Source organism: Tiliqua scincoides, chromosome 4 (genome assembly GCF_035046505.1).
Source record: "Tiliqua scincoides isolate rTilSci1 chromosome 4, rTilSci1.hap2, whole genome shotgun sequence".
Classification (NCBI taxonomy): domain Eukaryota; kingdom Metazoa; phylum Chordata; class Lepidosauria; order Squamata; family Scincidae; genus Tiliqua; species Tiliqua scincoides.
In genome coordinates, this window is record NC_089824.1 from 189408609 (window position 1) to 189429722 (window position 21114).

The 21114-nt window shown below is 41.3% G+C and overlaps 1 protein-coding gene across 2 annotated transcripts in view; it reads right to left on the reverse strand.

The window, feature by feature from the left end:
* Positions 1-21114, reverse strand: part of LOC136648803 (arf-GAP with SH3 domain, ANK repeat and PH domain-containing protein 1-like) — a 43144-nt gene that overhangs the window by 1340 nt on the left and 20690 nt on the right. Inside the window, exons 13-27 of one of the 2 annotated variants that reach the window (XM_066625043.1) lie at positions 19383-19431; positions 18912-19075; positions 18445-18578; positions 17947-18038; positions 16425-16614; positions 16115-16153; positions 14938-15023; positions 13886-14001; positions 11220-11287; positions 9124-9231; positions 5781-6018; positions 3464-3625; positions 2316-2379; positions 1964-2010; positions 187-314 (exon numbers count right to left, since the gene is read on the reverse strand). In XM_066625043.1, coding sequence (XP_066481140.1) covers positions 187-314; positions 1964-2010; positions 2316-2379; positions 3464-3625; positions 5781-6018; positions 9124-9231; positions 11220-11287; positions 13886-14001; positions 14938-15023; positions 16115-16153; positions 16425-16614; positions 17947-18038; positions 18445-18578; positions 18912-19075; positions 19383-19431 — 1685 coding nt within the window. The remainder of the gene's footprint in view (positions 1-186; positions 315-1963; positions 2011-2315; positions 2380-3463; positions 3626-5780; positions 6019-9123; positions 9232-11219; positions 11288-13885; positions 14002-14937; positions 15024-16114; positions 16154-16424; positions 16615-17946; positions 18039-18444; positions 18579-18911; positions 19076-19382; positions 19432-21114) is intronic. The other variant, XM_066625044.1, reaches the window with a different exon arrangement.

Here is a 21114-nt window from a genome sequence, read left to right on the forward strand (position 1 = left end):
TACAAGGAGTTGACCCAACATTCCTCAAAAGGAGTTGCTATTTTATTGATTTTAAACTCAGTCTTGTAAGATCTTCCTACAGCTGGGACTTATGAAAGGCAAATTTTAGCTCATGGGACTCTAAAACAAATAGGGAAAATTAAAGAATGCAATTAAGGAATGTAAATCTCTAGACTGAGAACGTACCAAACTCCCCCTTCTCGGCAATGGTGGTGGAACATCATCTGGTGATTCAGGTGGCAAGGAAGAGACCCTGTGGTTCTCTCTTGTGTACTGGTTTGACTCATAAAGTGGACCCCCTTTCTTCAAGGCAACTGCAATGCAAACAGATATGCAGTGTCATTTTAAGGGTACTTCTAAATGACAACATGTAAAGCAATTTGTCTGGGGACTCATGCTCCACAGGTTTTAGCTTGATTCAGTGCTAACTATGTAATGTGTAGTCAGGGACAGTGTGACCAGGGACACCACTTGACACCACCCCAGCTCCATCACTGCCACCACTGCCATACAAGACTAAAACAAAGCCCTTTACTGTGCACTGTTATGTGTTTTTGCAAAGCCACAAGTGCAGGACTCCCAGTTTTCTTTAAAGGGGTCGTGCAAATGAAGTGGCTTCTTCATGGTCCCTTTCAATAAAACTGGAAGTCCCGCACTTCCGTCTTTGCAAAAATCACACAGCAGGAGCAAGGTAAGGAAGTGGACAAACTTGCTTTTAACCAACAAGAAGCAGACTAATGTGCCTTGCTTCTGTGGTGGGTTAGAGAGAGTTGGCAGCAGACTCAGGGGAAGGGCACCCAGACTCTGAAATCCCCTCACTCCCCCTCTATAGCCTGCTTCATAGCTGGGCTGGCTCTGTGCAATGCTATGTTGGGAGCAACAGTGAACTTTTGCCATTTCCCCCCACAAAAGCAGTGTATATATACCAGCACTGGATCAAGGCTACACATCTTTCTTAAAAACATAAAATTTACAAGCTTCTCCACTTTACCTCAGCAAGGTAGTCCCACTACAGTTTCAAAGCAAAAGTAGGTGACAGAGACAAAGCAGATGAAATTGATGGACAAGGTATTTCCTTATATTGTTAGTCTTAAACTGTAATGAATTATGCAAGACTCACTAGTTACAACTCTAGGAACTCCACAGCAGGGGGATGACATTTTAGAACAAGTAATGGTAGAGGGGTGGTGAGGTAATGGAGAGCAGAGAGGGCTACATGTCACCAGCAAGCACATCATGAGCCATACAGGTAAGCCAACCATGCTATACCAAACCAGGTAAACCAATCACACTAGATCAGTCCACACCTGCTAGGACTGAACTGCAAGCAAGACAGAAGTTCTAAAAACCACTAAAACTCAGAACACCACCTAAGGAAAAAAATGAGAATGCAACAGTTTGGGAGAAACATCACCTGGATTTTCAGTAATTAAAAGAGTAAGCAAATGGTGTCAATATTACAGGGGAAGGTTAATGTAGAAGCACCTTGTGCAATCAAGAGTAGGGAAATGACATTCACAAGAATGTTTCTTTAAGAGGGAGAGGTCATAGCTTTAAAAATAAATTAGCTTAGGCACTGCAGGTCAGGTATGAGAAAAGGCTTATTTAGCTGATATCATTTTTGTGTGTTTAAACAGCTGGATGAGCACTCCTGCATTTGAAAGACAGAGTGGGACCATGCTCAGTCTGAGAAGAAAACATGAAGAGTTTCTTAAAGCGTGGAAGGGGAAGGTGTGCCACTCATTATCTCCAGCAATGTCATAGGCACTGTCCAATAGGAGTCTATGATACTCACATAACTAGTTCATACATCACTCAGGGTCACAAATGAAAACACTCTGGTCTGGAGGCATTTTTGCAATTTTGCAAAATATTGCAATTTTGAGTGCTGGAAAAATGCAGTTTTCTGCATCTGCAACGTAAGTACAGCCCTTTGGATAATTATCTGAATCCCCAGTCTTACCTTGCTGCCACGAATCCACCATTTCAGGGTGTTCAGAAGACTCAGAACTAAAAGAAATCATAGAAAAGAGGGTTCACTGGTTCAAAGAACATCTCCAATGTCTTATTAGAGATGTTTGAATAATGGTTGCCATCCCATTGCTCATGCTAGCTGGTGAGCAGAAGAAAGGCAATTGCAGTACCTATGAGTGTTCTGGTCTATACAGGTTTTACATTTCGCAGTACAAGCCAGCTGACAGAAGAATGGATTTAAGCCCATTATCTGCTCTTGCAGAATTTGCCTACCCCTTCTCAAAACAAGAGCAGAGCAGCACTCAGTAGCCAGCACTCCGTCACTAACACACATCAATTACCTCAAACTTTTAGGAGAGGCTCCTTCTGGTGAGCAGCGACTTGGAAGTGAGAAAGATTTAGAACCTAACAGGAGACAAGAGACAAAGCTACTGTTTTGTTTATAAGCAGCACGCTCATGAAGGGGCACCATTATTTGATGAGTTGGTGATACAGCAGAACCATCATGAAATGAGTTTTCTGTTTGCCATTGTAGTTAGTTTTGTGAATGTTTTGACCTGCCTCTGACACACACACACACACACACACACACACACACACACTACCTAGAACACAGCTAGCTAATCACCTCTGGGAAATCCTTCAAAATGTGGATTATAAAAAATATGCCCTTGGAATAAAAACATATAACGCTGCTTTCTGCACTTCTCATTTTTGTCCAAAAATGAAATCTGCAAAAAAATAAAACTGAAAAAGCACATCTCTAACAATAAGGGATGTGAGAAAAGGATATATAACTAAAAACAGCAAGGCCAACAATAACACTTCTTTCCATCTACAAGAGCAGCTAAGTATTCAAACTGTGTGTAGACGAATGTGGAAACCCCCCAATTTCTAATGCTACTTTAGAAGCATTACTTTAGAAGTAGCAACCCCCCAAATGCTACTTTAGGAAGCAGGCATAGGAATGAGGGGAAGGGCTAGAACGTATGCATGCCATAAGTATACGCATCTTTAATTGCACTGACAGCCCAATCCTAAACTGCACTCCTCCTCAGAGTAAAGGGATATCCTCCCCCTGATCAAAAACATCCCCTTCCTGCCTCCAGCACACCTTCCCTCCACCCCTCCCACACCCCCACACAGCCTAGCGCAATGTTACCTGTGTTGGCTGGTACAGCAGCAGGATCCGGCACTGCCTTCAAACCAGCCCAGCCAGCTCTCGAGTAGGCACAAGTGTGCCTTGTGCGGGGACAGCTGTGCTGACTCAACCCAAGGTTTGGATTACACCGTGAGTTGGTCAGATGGGAAAGTATCAGCTCAACCAGCCCAAGGCCAGGCAGAACAAGTCACTGCCTAAGACCTTGTAGAGCTGTAGCCACTCGGAGAAGAGAAAACATTACTGAGAAAGATGGACCAGTTTCATATGTTTTATGTTCATGCTCAACCAATGATGCATTTTCTCCCACTGAGTCAGTGATTCTCTTACCCTCAGGCAGGCCGGTGTGTTTTTGTGGCGTGTAGGGGGAAGGCTCTGAAGAGGTTCGCTTATGTCGAATTATCAGTGGTGGTGGTGGGATCTTCCTTGCTGCTTGGTCTGCAGGAGACGCTGATTGGAGAGGTGGGGGCAGTGGAGGAGGGAAGCTTGGGGCTGACAAATAAAGTGATAATATTCTTATTGAAAATCACTATATACATTTTTTTAACAACAACTTGGACATCTCTGGGAGAAGAAGGTCATTATTGTGCCAATTGTCATTGGAGCCTTTGGAGCAGTGCCTAGAAGTCTGAAGAAACACCTCAGTGTTCTTGGCCTTGAGCAAATTACGCCAGCTCAGCTCCAGAAAACAACATCGCTTGGAACAGCAAGAATTCTATGAAGTTATCTCTGCAATTTCCAGGATCTCGACTAGATCTCAAACTGCAGAATTTAACCAGCTCTGCATAGGCTGTGATGAAGTAGTTAATAATAGTTAATAATATTTTATCAGCGCAGTACAGTAGACTAATACAGTGAGTCATCATAAGGCATTTGAGTGAAAAGCTGAATGTCAGCTGCACTTATATCTCAGAGGGTTTCAGCTAATAAAGGCCAAACTACACAGGAATTCTCTCCTTAACTCCTTTTCCCACCAACCATTTTCCTGATGAAAATTCCCCTCCCCAAATTTACTATGTGTCCCAGAAGGAAAAAAAAAACATGCATGTCAAAACAGCAGCTTCCCTCCCAGCTTCAGGGGGCAATTTTTATTGGGCAAACAGTGTGGGAGTGAAGGGTCCATTTCCCCCCCCCCAACTCCCCACACCATAATTCTCATCTAATCTCACAGACTAGGTGTTCCGATTCCCAAATTTTAGTACAGCGTTTTAAAATTACAGTGATGTGTGCACAGAATGGGACTCAAACCATTCTCCAGTGGTTCTCTCAGATGAATTCCACACATGAACATTGTTACACTTAGCTTTTGCATGTTGTATGTAATACCCTGAGTGTGTGTGATCCATAACTGAAGTCTGTAATGATAGTGGCAACTTTATTATGGACCATTCATGAGGAGATCAGTTCATGTGATAGAATACACTTTCAGACCCTGAACCACTCTCTGGATAATGTAAGCAGAGCTGAGGGAATTGCTCACTTCCACATATAGAAAGTTGATTTTGTGTGTGTGTGTGTGTGTGTGTGTGTGTGTGTGTGTGTGTGTGTGTGTGTGTGAAGAATTGACTATATAACAAGAAAATGGTGGGTGTTTTGTTTTTATAGTCACAGGTTATAGAACAAGAAAATAAGAAGCTGAAGAAGTTGCTCAAATATAGGAAGAGAAGCAACCAACAAAGGTAAGTTGTAGCTCTCCCTTCTTTTAGAGTTAACCATTTACAAACATTGTGACTATACACTGGAGTAGCTATGCTCACATGCTGTTGCCTCTCCAACTGATAATAGGATAGCCTCTGAGAATGGAGAAAGTCATCCTACTCTAGTGCAAAGTTACAGACATTTTGTGTTCATAATATTACAATGATTTTAATGGATATCTTCCTATATTGTCACTATCATGATAGTATTATATTTGACTGAAGTAAAAATCAATTTTGTTAATATCACAAGTAGCCATGTTGGGTTTTTGATCCTTCTTGCATGTTGATGTAATGAATGCAAAGAATATGCGTCTTCCCTCTTCCCTTCCTTCTCCTCTAGGCTTCAGCAATTCTTATTAAAATGCATAATTGAGGAATGGGGCCAAACAAATCTCCTAAGCATCTGTTGAGGAGTCCTAAACCCCTTAGATATTCTCTCACCATAAATTAAGGTACAGTACAAAGTAGGGTGGCCAAACCATTGCTCAAAAGCCACATGCAACTCTTCAATATATAATGCATGATTTGTGGAAATATGTTGGTTGAACTCCATCTTGCATCAGAATTAAAAGGTAAATTCAATTTTTTTTCAAGTTTTATATTTATGGGGTATAAACTAAGAGTCCACTGGGTTAAAATGTGTTCAATGTTCATGCTGAGTAAATATATTTAAGAATTTAAATGCCTCTTAAATACTGAAGCACTCAAGCATCTGAAGTTTATCGCAGGTGACTCTTATGTTAAACAAGTTTGGCCACCCTGGTATAGAGTGTTCTTCATGGATTATGAAGCCTTCAGTACTAAGAAACGGCGCAGGGAACATCTCTAATCCAGGAGAACAAGCAAAGGAAAAGTTAAGGAACAGGAAAAAAAAACAGACAGAAGGGAATGAGCTAGCCTGGGAGTAATTATAGTGGTGGAACAGAAAAGCAATAGGATGATCTAACCTCTGGGCACATTACGTGGTGGCAGTGGCGGGCCAGGACAAGGAGCGACAGGAGAGGATGCTGTTGCATCAGGCCTAGTGGCATGTGGCACGGCGTATAAGTCATGGCATTTCTCCTGGGATGTCAGGCTGGTTCCCTTTGAAAATTCAGCAGGATTTCTCCACAGCTGAGAGGCTGTTCCAGATGAATTATAGCAGCTTTGAGGACGAGGAAAATGATCTTTTTTGACAGGACTGAGCTGAAACAAAGAAATGTATAGACTATGTTAAAGGAGAGCTGGGAAGAGCGTCGAGTGGCTGGTACAGGAAAATAGCCATATAATTTTTCTGTTTTAGCCACATTAAGTACAGTTAAGTAGGAAACAATGGGCACATTTATTAATTAAAAGATTTAAATTCAGTATTTCAGTACCCATGGAGGTTCCAAGACAACTCACGGACATAACTTAAAACAATATGCAATCCACAAAATAATTTAAAAAGAGCTAAACTAAAAATCAAACACCAGGTGTTAAAACCACACAATTATTCAGCTTCAGACCACAGAACAATTGACTAAGGGCCCAATCCTATCCAACTTTCCAGTGCTGATGCAGCTGCAATGCAGCCCCAAGGTAAGGGAATAAACATTCCCTTACATTGAAGAGGCCTCTGTGACTGCCCCCCTCACCACAGGATACAGTGCATGCCCCATTGGCATGGCTGTATCACTGCTAGAAAATTGGATAGAGGAGGCGGAGTTAACACTCAGTGCAGTAGCAGGGAACCTGGGAGGACTCCCGGGGAAACTGCTAAATAGATGTGTTTTCCAGAGGACCTCAATAATGAGGAACTCTTCGTTGCCAAGAAGAAGGAAGGAAGGCTGAGAGCGTGAATTGGGACTATCTCTAGAGACGGCAGTTTCAGAGATATCCCAATTTTGCTCTATGCTGGATCACATCGCATCCCAGTTGCCATATTGGAGAGATTCGGATAGCTGGTGACTCCCCTCCACAGCCCACTAGATACAACATGAGAGCAAACAAAGGTTTTAAACCGTGAGTAATCAGTTCATTAAAAGGCTATAAAAGAATTGCAATCAAGAGGTTGGAAGGAGGGAAAGATAACTTTAAGATTATTTATGTTGGCTGGCAGCCACCCAGAGGGGAAAGCAGCAAACTCGGATGTAAAGAAGCCCCTGCTGCAGCATTTTTTTTTCTTGTAATAAGGGTGATTGGAAGAAAAGACAAAAGATAAGACTAAATAAATAAGGGAAGATAAAAGATCACCCTGTTGTAATGGTATGCATGGAGAAGGAATAAACAACTAACCTTTAACAGTTGAAATAATTCTACTTTTGTTTTCGTTGCAAGAGGCTTGAAGCTGGATTCAGGACTGAGTATTTAAAGAGATATTAACTTGATTTGACAATGTTATTGAACTGGACTACTGATTCACCCTTTTTGGATATAAGACTTGGATGACTTGGATTATAAAATTTTGGGATTAGCCTTAAAAGAAGGCGAAGCAAGAAAATATGACTTGGTGAATTTTTTAACTGCTGGAACAATTCATTTTTGTTCTTATAGCTAGAGACCTGAGACAGAGCTTTTAAAGACACATTGATTTGAATTGATATTGGTATTGATTTGAATTGGATTATTGATCCACATTTTTTGGATATTAAATGTGGGGATTAGCCTTACAAGAAGATGAAGCAAGATACCCTCTTTGGATAAAAAATTTCGGGATTAGCTTTACAAGAAGGTGGAGCAAGATATCTTTTTTGGATATAAAACTTGGGGATTAGCTTTATAAGAAGGTGAAGTAAGAAAATCAGACTTGATAGATTTTTTAATTGCTAGATTAATGTAATTTTTGTGTCTATAAGTGTTTGTGGTTATTGAATTGTGGTTTTTGAATTGATGTGTTTTTAGATACTGAGATTATAATTTTAAGGGACTAGACGGATTAAAAGAACCTCTATTTTATTAAGAAAGAGAAGAATAGTAAAAAGGAAAGAATGACATCGAAAAAGGAAGTTAGTAAAACTACACCTAAGACATCACCATTAGTTGGATCACAAATTGCTACATATGCAGCTATGGAGCACAGAAGGGAAAGCCAGTCTTCATTACTGGATCTGATGAAAGATTTTAGAAATAATATGAAAGAAGAGATAGGCAAACTCTCTGAACAAATGAAGCAAATAAACTCCTCCCTGACAAGTATGCAGGATCAGATTACAAAAAATAAACAGGATGTCAAGAATTTAAAGAGAGATACAAAGAAAACAAATAAAAGTATGGAGGAGATGGAAAAGAGAATGGATCAATGCAAAAGGAAAACAAAGAACTAGAGACTTCTGCAATGAGACAGGAGATGGAAAAAGCAGCATTTATTATCAGAATACAGAACCTTAAAGAAAAATCTTCAGAAGACACCAGAAGTCGAACAGAAGAATGGTTGACAATGGAGTTGGAACTGGAGGAGGATCAGATTAAAGAAATAATAGATACTGCATACAGAGTCAATTCTAGATATGCAAGATTGAACAATAAGCCAAGAGAGATAGTGGTAAAGTTTATGAAAAGAACTTCAAGGGATAATATGTATATTAAAAAGATTGGAGGAAAAACAAAGAGTAGTGGAGGGAGAGCAAGTGAGAGTTTTGAGAGAAGTTCCCTGGAAAGTTTGCCAAAAAAGAACACCTTATAGAACACTGTTATTTATTCTCTCCAATTTTAAATATGCCAATAAAGGTATTGAAGTGTGTGTAGAAATTTTGCTGCAATACTAAGAAGAAATAGTGTGAAATATTGTTGGCAAATTCCGGAAGGCCTTCTGTTTGTTTATAAGGAGAAAAGATTTAATATAAATTCAATGATGAAAGCTCAACAGAATACTGTTTGCGCAAAATTGGAAATCTACAGACATGTCAACTAGAGAAAATTTAATAGACAAAATTTATGAAATAGCAGAAATGGAAATTTTAACAGAAAGAATGAAAGAGAGAGATTTAGATAGAGTAAGAAAATATTGGAAGACTTTTTATGATTTGGATAGATAATTTTAGTTAAACAATGAGTGTTTAGGTAAATTTAAATTTTTATAATGGCAAATATGATAGCTTTTGTATTGAAGATTACTGTGTTTTTTTCAGTCGTTTGATTGCTTTTCTTTTCTTTACTTTTTTGAAAAATGCATGTTGTAATCTAGGGCCATATCCTTATGTGTAACCTGTGTAGTAACTGCCCAAAGTCTAACCCATTTTCCTCACCTGTATCTGTAATAAATAAATAAAATATTTTATAAAAAAAAAGAAAATTGGATAGGATTGGGCCCCAAATGTGCTGGGATCTTACCTTCTCATCCAGGTCATCATCACTTTCAAACATGTCCTCTTGGCCCAGTCGCCACTCATATTCTACATGAGCTCGCATGTTGAACTGATCATTTTGAGCCTGCAGTAGCTGCAAGACACAGAAGGGACCCAGCCTCAGCTCACATTCTTGCCTTGCAGTTTACCGGGAAAATTCCAAAACAACCCTTCAACACACTGAATTGCGGGCTGTTTCCCATGAAAATTTTCTATGTTCTGGATTTCCAGTGAGAAAATGGAAATATCAAAGAGAAACAAGAGTTAGGGCTATAATGTCAACACTGTAAATTGCTCAAGGCCAGTTCCAAGACTGCCCTCAGCAAGTTGCCCTCCGCAAACCTACCTCAGTGTACTCCCTTTTCTGTACTTGGGCTGGCAATAGGTGGGCGCAGGAGAGGGATTACTTCTCAGTACAACAGCAGCAGCAATGGGTCTCCTCATAATCAGGATGCCAGCACAGTATCACAGTAGGCCCCCACAGCACCTGAGTAACTACCCTATGCTGCCAGGTGCTGACACTGGCCCTGAATGACTCCCTGATGACCCAGTTGCATTTATTTCAAGCCAGGCACTGAATATTTCTGGATTTAGGAGGAAGGGCAATCAATCAGAACCTTTATTGGCATAAATAGAAACATAACAGAACACAACATAACTGTTGGGACCTAACTAACCTAAACATACAATTCCATCATGTCTCATGCTATGCCTCTTTACAATTTGCTTTTAAAAAGTTGCAACTTTCTCCATTGTTTCTGCCTCCATGTCTGAAAGAATATACTGGATTTTATCCAGATCTTCCCACCCCCTCCTGTTTAAGAAAATCAGCACTAGGTATTCCATTTGGAGATCATTATAGAATGGACAGTATAGGAGCATATGCTGGAGTGATTCTATTTATAGCAGTAAAGGTTCTGATTGATTGTTTGTATACAGAGGCTTCCAAGTAAGGTCCCTAGTATCACCACGTAGGGCACAGAAAAATTCCTGCTTGAAACCCTGGAGAGCAGCTGCTGGATTGGGTTGACAACACTGATCTAGATGGATCAGTGGTCTGACTCAACATAAGGCAGCTGCCAATGATCCTAAGCCTATTTATTCACAAGCAAACCTACTGAATATGACCAAACTAAACCAGACATCCCTCTCAAAAAAAGAGCTGTACTCGAAGTTCCACATAGCATCCCATAACTTATCACTGTTTGTATTCCACTACCTCAAATATTCACCCAAAGTCATGTAATTACGTAGGATAAATAGTACAAGCTGTACATGACCACATGGGGCAAAAGCCTTGCTTTATTCATTTTGTGGCTACTGTCTCTTTGCTCCACTTCAGAATTCACCTTTAGGAACAAAAATACGTCTCTCTCTCTCTCTCTCTCTCTCTCTCTCTCTCTCTCTCTCTCTCAAAGAGAATGAGCACAATTGCCTTTGTGCGCCTTTAAGGATCTACACCAAAGTAAAAAAATTTTAAAAATTTATTTTAACTTTTAAAAGTTCTGATGTGCTCTGTGTTCCTTCTGGGCAAGCTAAGAACATAAGAACAGCCCCGCTGGATCAGGCCATAGGCCCATGTAGTCGAGCTTCCTGTATCTCACAGCGGCCCACCAAATGCCCCAGGGAGCACACCAGATAACAAGAGACCTGCATCATGGTGCCCTCTCTTGAAGCTGAGGAGTATGCAGAACTTTTACAGACATTTTCCAATAGCACCTCCATCACCACCAGTTATTATGATCAATTATATCAAAACATGCATACTGCATATTGATTTTAGCTTTTCTGGACTCATTTCCAGTTTTCCAGGATATACATTGGAAGTGCTATGTAAATCTGTTTGACCAGAGACCATGGCAATATTCAGTGTGCATAAATGGTAATAGCTCTATAATACTTCAAGTTTCTGAAAAGATATCAATATGAATACTCATACATCTTAATTTTGTCTTCAGTCTGGATCTCAAAACCTGGGTACATTTGGATTCCAGAACCCAGCTACTTCACAACCCAAGAAATTATCTATTTAAATGTCTCATCCCATGCTTCAAAAGGGGGCAGAAACTGCCCATGTCTTACCAATTCCTCACACATGGTATGATTCCTTTGTCTTGCAATATCCAGGGCTGTTTCTCCAGACTCATTAGCTGTTGAGAAACATTAGATGTCAGAAGAATGGAGCATACTGTTACAGATTTGATTCTTTTGAAATAATCTTCTTAACAACTCCGTTTTGATTTGTTCTTGGATTCAAGCGAGAAACCAAAACAGGTTTAAGGATCTGCATATGATGGAAAGCCCATTAGAGTTTTATCTCTATGGAGTATGGCTACATGGGATCTTGTAGGAACCCCACTCACCGTCCTCATCCCACACAGGTAGGTCCACATCCTCAAGTTGTGGAAAATACATCACTTTCCCTCAGACACAGGGAGCAGTCTCACAGATGCTGTCTATCTCTTTTAATATACCATAGATACTCACTGTATAGTAGGTGAAATTTTTACCAAGTAATCAAGCTCCAATTCTCACTTCGCCTTATCTCCGGGTCAATCAGAGGGCAGAGCCTTTCAACTTTGAACAGTTTCCTTTCTCAGCTGAGCTGTTACTCAGCTCAGGCAGGCACCTCCTTAGTTGCTACAGTTACTTTCCAGGGACATTCCAGCCAAAGTTAACCTTTTATTCTCCTTCCTTCTGCTGCAGCCTGGTTTTGCTTTGCAAATGCCTGCAAAGCAGGTCTGTTTTTTGAAACACCAGGATGGGACCCTCCTTCCCAGGCTACAATTCAGTGCACCATTACTTAAGAATAACACCCATGGAAAGCAGTGGGTCTACTTCTGAGTAAAAAGGGTTGCAAATATCTCATCTCTCTGCTGTGAATTGAATTGCACACTCTCAGTTATGTGTTATGGGTTGTATGTTGTATGTAGAGCTTCTGGCTTAACACACCAGACACCTTAAAGGTGTCTTTGATTCATGGTTCTCCTCATGTCCACCTTCAAGGTGGATTTGATTCATGGATCTCCTGAAGTGGTTCCCAACCTCTTTCACTTGCATAACCCATGGCAGCCCATTTCCATAAATTGTATCCTTCATATTAGCAAAATGTTTGTAATTAATAATACAAGCCTTCATCTCCTCCATATGAAAGCCCACACTTCATGTATTCATGACATATTTTCTCTTTTCATCTGTTTGAAGAACAGAAGACTCTGCCTTTGCACTGTTTTGCACCAAAAGTGTGCTGATAAATTCTGGGTAATTGATCACTTTCCATATTATGTTTCAGCTTTCTTACTGTGCTGGTTTTCAATCACTGGTTCATAGATGAATTGATGACCAAAAACTAGCTATTGGTGGGGCTTTCACAGCCAACTAGCTACCTCCCTTCCTGCCCTGCTGGTCCTTGCAAGGCATTCCTGCCTTGCAAGGCATTCTGGAGCATGGTCTGCCTTTTTTATGCCATTATTTCATTCTTTTTCAATTATCCCTAAAGGTCCTGTTGAGTGTCCCTGGGAGTACGTGAATACCAGGTTGGGAACCACTGTTTTACTGGTATGTAGTTTACAGTGCACTTACTCTGATAGTGTTTACAAAAAGGTGGTGAAGACCAGAATTTAAAAAAGAATAAAAATGTATCTTATGATCTTTTACAATGTTTTTAATAAATTAGAGACTACAGTTCTTAGGTAACAATTAGTGGTAGGTTATTTTTCAGGATCTGGCCTTGGATAAAATAAGACAAAACTATAGTCAGATACCCCCCTAAGTTTAACCCCCGACTTATCCAAGGGTCATAGAAAAGCTCAAAACCTGCCCTCAACTTATCTGTGGGGTTGACTTATAGGCGAGTGTCTACGGTGAGTTAGCTCAAAGTTCCAGTTGAGAGACGAACAGAAATGGTTGGTTGTCTCACTGTTAAATTCTCTTCTTCCCAAGGTGTGGTGTCAGTTAGGTAGTTGCAGGGGTGTTCATGTGGAGGCCTTGTGTACTTAGAAGAGTCCACACTAATTACAAGGGGACTTAAAATTCCAGATAGCCAAGAGAACCACTCTAACACTTTGGTTCCTTCCTCCTTTGACAGTGGTAGCTGGGGGAGGGGCTTCTCACAAAAGGAATATCCATTCAAGACAAAACAATGAATGTGGAAGCAATAGGAAGTTTGGGCAGGGTACCCAAGAAAAGAAAATGCTTCTTGACATAGGAAACCTCCCTGATGCTGCACCTGGGGTGGAATTCCGCTTTGCTGTGGCTCAGGCAGAAATGTTGTGTGTTTTTAGCGAATGCATTGCAGCATGCAAAATGCAGACCCACAACTACATTTGCAACACTTTTATTCTCTAGGGCAGTACAGTAGACTTCAGTGTGCTCTCAACTAATTTATTTTGTATGATATGACTTTAAGACTTTGAAATCCACAAACTACTTAAGCAGCATGTCTGCACTTAAACTACTGATGTCAATGAGATTGAGCTGGGTTAGATGCAATCGTATCTCCTTAAAATGCTACAGCAATAGTATAATCACAACTATAGGAGTAGGTTTCTACATTCTCACCCCTGCCAAGGAATACCAGAAATCAGGGAATCCACAGAGAAAGAAACTATGTACAAGGGAATGAGGAGGAAGCAAAATAAAAGCATCAGAAAACATACTATTAATTAATTGAAATATGGTAATAAGAATCTAGGAGCCAGGTCTTTCCCTTCTAACTCAAACCATAATTTTGTTCACCAATGACTTACTAATAGCAATGTTGGCTTTGGCTCGCAGAAGGAGTTTGATACAGTCAGGTTTATTGTGAAGGCTGCAGTAATGAAGTGGGGTATTTCCTTTGGTTGTCTGCTTCATCAGGTTCCCACTGGATGAGACACAATTATTAGCCATGTACAGTTTCTGCTTCATTTCTTTCTTTCTTAGATGCAACCCAATTACCTGTTTCTCTGGTGGGCATTAAACATGTACTAGAGCCAGTGTCCACAAAGAGATCACCTTACATTCACAATCCAGACAAACATACATATATCACAACATACAGTGGCCAAAAATGATCTTAGATAAGCAGTCAGCAACTCTGCTGGCAGCTGTGGAAGAGATTATAGTTCAATTCTATGTCTCAGGCCTTGTTCTACAGAACCAGGGCTGGCTCAAGACTTGCACCCCTAATCCTGCCCCCCCTTATCCAACAACGTGCCAGCCTCTGCTCCTCTCACTGTCCAATATCTAGCTCAGCATTCTCCTCCCTCCAGAGTTCATCTCTGTTCCCATCTTCCTTTTCCAATTGGGGCAGTAGAGAGGAGGAGGAGGAGTGAAAGAAAGCAGACAGACAGATGTGGGCACACCCCCCCCCAATTCTGCTGCCTGAAGCAACTGCTTCAACTGGCCTCATGGATGAGCCAGAGCTATTTCTGCCAGAGCTATTCCCAAGAACTGAAACGCAGTACAGGAATTCTTATTCAAGTAATTTTTATTTAAGAATGGTTTGGATGAAAAGATTGAAAAAAATCCTGCAATAGAAGGGTACTACTATTAAAAAAATGCAACCACATAGTGGTTTATGAGGGCCCCAAGAAAGGCCAAGGAGACAAGACTTCCTCAGTCCAAGTAGAACTTTTTTCAAAACGCAGAGACCCTTTTGCAAAGAAATGTACAAAAGATCTACTGTGCTAGAGAAATAGCACTTCAGTGCTTTCAGTCCAGAACTCGTCACCTGCCCTCATTCATGTTTTTTGTGGAAAACACAATAGGAGGTCTTCCTTCATTCAACTGATCAGGCAGGTCTGTGGAATCAACTTACCTGTTCTGTACCAGAAAATCTACAATATGCAAAGAGGTTCGGTCACATAGGAGAACAGCCAGATGCAGAAGAGTTTCCCCAGGTTCCTTTAAAGAAGAAACAAGCACCAAGTGAGCATGCAATTGTTGTTTCATATTTCCTTGAAAGTCAGTGCAGACCTGGCCACTGCTCACATTTAGCAATATGGGGAGCATTAGTTTATTGTTTCTACTCTCTGGAAAACACTCCAAAGGCAAAGTTTCAGAGGAAAGTTCATGTTGGCTCTGGATAACATTTTGCAAGAATCCAGTCCTTATAGAAAATAGGGCAAGACTACATATTACATAATGCTTCGATTTTTTTTTTCTGGCAGAGCTGTTCTTAAAAAGGCAAGAGAGATGCAAAGAACTCTATAATCCTGCTAAAAACTCATTTGACCACTCAAAAAAGTCCCCCAACTGCATTTCACCAACATAAGGAGAGATACAGAGTCTGCAATTTTTTTTAAAGAGCTGGCAGGGCTAAGCAGACACTCCCACCCACTCTCCACTCAGCTTTGAAGTCCATCTACTGATGCTTTGCTTTTTAAAAAACCCGTCAGGGATAAAGAATCATGGAACCATACAAAATGTGTCCTTTGGTCTCAGGTGCAAAACCCTTGAGATCTACTTGATTGTTACTATACTTGGTTGAGAAAGAAGGCCGTTCAAACCTACAGGTGTTTACTAGTAAACAGAGTTGATTTGATAATCTTGTTAATCATATTTTACAAAACAGACGATACAAAGCTGACAGGAAAGCAATGAGAGGCAATGGGAGAAATATGCAAAAAAAAACCAAAAACCCAGCTGTGGCAAGGGTGCTGGGTCTTCCTAACATGGACATACAGCAGCAGGGGGAATACAAATCCAAAGGAAACTGAGGCAAGAGGAAGAAGAGAAAATTACTGTGTTTTCCTATCATGGAAGAAAATGGCCTTGAAGCAACAGCCAAATAATCAAAGTAACACTGAAGAACTACAGGTTAGTCATTCTCACTAAATCATGGTTTCAAGAACCAGTGCCTTGAGTATGGTTTTAAGAACATGTGCCGGACATGCTCTTCACTGTGAAACTTGTTACACTACTCACATCTGCATGGCCATCCCAAGGCATCCTGGTGCATGAGGCAGTATTTCAAATGCTGCCCATCGCCTTACCTGATGATGTGCCAGCCTCTGGTCCTTCCACTCCCTGGACTGGAAAAGAGAGAGGGAGATGGAGCAGTAGAAGAAGTATGGTGGAAAGAAGAGTGCAGATGCTCTAGCCCACCTCTCCTCCACATTTCCTCCTCCATATTGTCTCCCATTTCCTTTTCCCATCCAAGGAAAGGAGTAAGGTGAGGAGACCAGTGGAGGTGAGCTGATGCATGAAGGTGGGGCAATCAGTTCAGTCAGCCTTATGGAAGGGCCAGGTCTTGTTAACTCTGTATAAGAGAGAAAACACACTCCCAGAAAAAGGAAGTCTCACCTGACAGGACTCCAAAACAGGTTCACTTAAATCAACCTTTTCAGCATACGCCTGAAGCAAAATGCACAAGTCCTTCTCTCTGACAGCATTCTGCAGGTCCTTGAGCCTGACAGCTGAGTTTCCTGCAATCCTTAGGGCAGCATACTTCCTATTCACATACTTAGAAATGATGAAATCCTTCCGAAGTGTCCTGTAAAGATACGGGAGAAGTAGGCACAAAAACCACAGATTCCAAGTAGCACAAATCCACCTGGAAAAGGAGCAGCAGTAGCCTGACAATGATGGTGATCACTGCCAACTATCAGTAGAAGCGGTGGCGTAGCTGGAGGGGGGGCGGAGCACTCAGGCTGGCAGCGAGGCGGGCAAGCAGACCCTCCTTTCGGAGCCATTCCTAGCAAGGGGGAGCATAATGGAGCTGTTCGGCTCTGTTTTGCTCCCCCTGCCGGGAATGGCTCTGAAGGGAGGGGCCACTTGCCTGCCTCGCTGCCAGCCTGAGTGCTCCACCCCCCTCCAGCTACGCCACTGAGCAGAAGCCCAGACCCTGAAGGTACTAACAGGCAGGGGCTATTCCATTTCTTCCCTACCCCCTTCTCAGCCTCCCCACCATGCTCTTTTTTTGCCACCAAGGAAGACATTTTCGACTTGTGAGTTTCGAATCTCATGGCACTGTAGGACTGAAGAACCAAAAGAACCTAGTATAGACCAATGACTTCAGTCGGAGGGAACCAAATTGGTGGTTCTCATTTTAGAGATTAATACTGTTTTAGTCTCCAAGTGTTCTTGCCATTCCTGGTTGATAAGGACAACTGTGGGCTATGCTGTGCACATACAAAACAGATTTCCATGTTCATTGTTGTGAGAGCAGATCAGGATAAAACAATACTGACATGACAAACATACTAATGCTTTCATGGCTGGATGAGTTCTTAAGAACACTTCCTACATCCCTGTTATCTGCATTGAAACAAGAGCATATGAAGTCTGGACAAGTCCCACAGCAGACTTCCTCAGGTATCAGCTTACATCTACATGCTAATTTTCTACAGATGTAATCTGAATCATCCAGATAATTTGTGCCATGAACAGAACAAGCTATGAACAAGGCATTCCTATAATGTTAGTCTGGCACAATCTACCAATGGTAGATAGGAAACAAAATAAAGGGAACTATATTCATTTACAATTTATCTTATGTTCAATTGCTATTTTCTCTCACCTGTCTCATTATTCAGTACATTAATATTTTTTGCAGAGTCTTACATGACCCTGAGATCAAAGTAAAAGATTACAGTAATCTCACTTGCTTTTATTTTTTTCACTGTGCATTCTATTTTCAGGCTGAGTTAGCAGAATCAGATTAAATAAATTCTATGACACTTTATGCTAAAAACAGGTACTCTTGAAAGTGCTACGAAGCACTTTCTACTCTGGCTCTCTGGCTACACGTTCTACTCTGGCTTTAGAGATCAGGACTTTCTTTTTTTCTGTTCTCTCCATAATAAAGAATAGAAAAAATATTTACATAGCACTGTCAGTAGTAGGCTTTGGAGATGAACTTGGCAGGCTGGCTTCCATGATGTCATTAAATACTGAGTTTCCAATATTCTTTGCCAACTGCAAAACAAGTAAGATTGAGATTAATATAGAAAAACTGATCACATCTATGTTATTTTGGGATGAAGAAGGACAGGTGAGAGTTGGAGAACTTTTGAACTGCAGTAACATTTGATTAGTAGCTCTGTTATTCATGTCTGCTAAACTTAAATTGTACAGAGGGGTAAGGAGGAAATAAATCACAACCGTGGGTGAATAAGAGAGGCAAGACCACAGAATGCACAATGACAGTAGGCAAAAAAAAAGGAGGGGTTAAGCAGAAAGTTGAGGATTTCTCTGCAGAGTCAAGAAATGCTGTCTCCCAAACTAGGTTTGAAAGAAGATAATCCGGTTGCATAGGGAATGAGAAATACAGTCATGAACTTTGAAAAGGTAGTGGCGATTCAGAATAAAGTCAGCTCCTTACCAGAAGCTCTGATGTTGATAGCTTGTCCAAGGCTAGTGACTGGATGCGGGAGTGGTGAACACCCATCTCTCGGTGAATCCCAGAGCATTCAATGCAGATTAGGATTCCCAAATTAATGGAAAGCCATGCTGGGTCTAAAGGAAGCACATGGATATGGTTAGTCACCTTGCTGGAGATGATGGACAACTGTCATGCATTCATGAAATGATCTCACCACTTGTGATCATGTTTGGTCTGCTAAGTCCTGGTGCACTGCCCAATTCTGGTTCCTTCCTCCACCCCCCACCACATTTACCTCTCTCTGTGCTCATCCTTCACCATGCATAAAACGATACTGGGTTGCATTACTGAGGGAATGGTCAAACTACAAAGCAGGGGGAAGATGCTTGCATGTCATATGTGCAGCCATTTCTACAGTTTGATTATTTCAGGGCAAGGTGGGAAGAATTCGTGGTCTCTTTTTGTACCTGATGCTGAGCAGTCACAGCATGTGGTGTTTCCTGGCATGCGTTTTATTTCCTCAATGATGGCTCCAGTCAGGTCCTCCATGCTACACCCTTGCCTGCCTGGTGCTTGTCTGAATGCTACATTCAGGGCCTCTTCTTTACTGTTGCTGAGGACAGAGATCCATCTGCAATGCAGGAGGAAATTGTTGACAGCTGAGTGGGATTTTGCCTCTCTTTCTGAAGATCTTGGACTCAACCAAGGTCAGCTCTGTGTCTAGTAGATTGTATGGACTGCTGCACATGGAAGTAAATAAAAGCCACAAGCTGCAATGAGTCTAAGAAACCTCCCACATAAGTCACTCTCTTATGTGTGATATGAGGCAATAAATGAGTGTGAGGAAGTTTCTCAGAGCAGAAAGAATGCTACCCATGCACCCCTTCTGTCTCAGGGTTAGTTCTACCTTCTCCTCCCTCCTCTTCCCCAGTACTTACACAGTACAATCCTGCTCATCCTCAGCTAAAAAGTGGTATGTTCGGTTATCTGAAGAAAAAAGAAAAACAGAACAAAGAAAGTTTACATTTGAAATACAGTCAGTTCTCTTTAGATGTGAGTGGGGTGGGGGGCTCGTCACAGCTACAAGCAGGAAGGAAGGCAGGGGTGAGAAAGGTTGCAGGGGGAGGAGGAGGAGTGACAGTGGCCTCTTTGCAAACAGAAGGTAGCACTGGTACCATGCAGGGGGAAGAGAAAGTGATGCCATAGTATATGGCCAATGGGGGAGGGGGTTGCGATAATTGCATCCAGCCAATTATACTTCTCATTTTTTAGAAAGATGTCTGGATTGGGTCAATTTTCCACATCAAACATCAATCAGCATTGGTATTGGCCCATGGAGAATCATCAGACACATCTGTGTCCACGTCCAGACTTGCCCTACCATCTTGGGCACCATCTCAGAGATTCCAGCTGAGCCTTCACAACCCCGGTGATAGTGAGAGGCCAATGATGGTCTCTGGAAGGCTACCTGTGGGCTGCTCTGGTGCTAGGGCAAGCTCAGAGAGTAGCCAGGAGACAGTTGATAGAGGAGAAAGGGTGAAGCAACCCACTCCCCACAGGTACACTCTGAAACTTTGTTGTTGAGCTTCAATGAAACTTCAATGAGTTGAGGAATAGCCAGCATAGGGAAATGGTCATTGCCACAACCTTCAAAGTAATGATACCCAGCAAGGAGGAGGAAGCATCAGATATTGAAGATGATGATGAGCCCTCACTATCAACAAGCTCCATAGACTTCAAGGTAAGATTCAGGTTCATAAAGTTCATAGAGTGTATATTGAAAAGGTTCCCCTGGAACCTAACCCCTTTTCCCCCATAGGCTCAATGATTCGGTATGAGTAGGTTTTTCAGACACCTAAAAAGAACTGACTGTAATAGCTGAACAAAACATAGCCCAGAAACAGATGTTTCTATATGCCCAAACTTGCAGTCAACAAACTATAAGCTGCAAGAGGGGAGATGACAGATGAATATCATGAGAAATTTCTTAAAGGCAAGAGCAGTTCAGCAATAGAACCAATTACAGAGAGAAGGGGTGCGTTCTCCCTCACTGGAGGTCTTCAAGCAGAGGCTCAACAGGCTCTAGATGGTCTAGAGAGGATTTTCCTGCTTCAGGTAGAGGGTTGGATTAGATGACTTTGAAGACCACTATCCAAATCAATGATTCTATGTTGCTATAAATATAGAACAAAAACTAGGTAAGTCCAGGTGTGCCTTAGCAACATAACACACAAGTGTCTAGAGTTGACAATGCACATCTGGGGTTGTTTTGCTACAGTCTGAGAATAGTTATTTACAGGCTGGCTTCCCAGAAATTGAGGCAATTCTGACCAAACATAGATTTTAACAAATACAACTTAAACCAGTATATTCCAACTGACTTAGCTCAGTGTAACATCATTTTTAAGTGCAAATGAATCACATTGATACTGTAAACCATATGGTTAGGATTCTATCTTAGGTCAGTAGCTCTGTTGCTTCATTGTAATTGTGATCTGTGGGGGAACACTACTGTCCAGTGGAAAGATTTACACACTTTTCTTTCATACCCACAAAACTACTATACATTTCCTCCTTTATTATAGATATTATCTTAGAGCTTAGTTTTCAGATAAATGCTGGCATTCCGGACATGGACTTATGATTCATATAAATAAGAACCATGCTCAA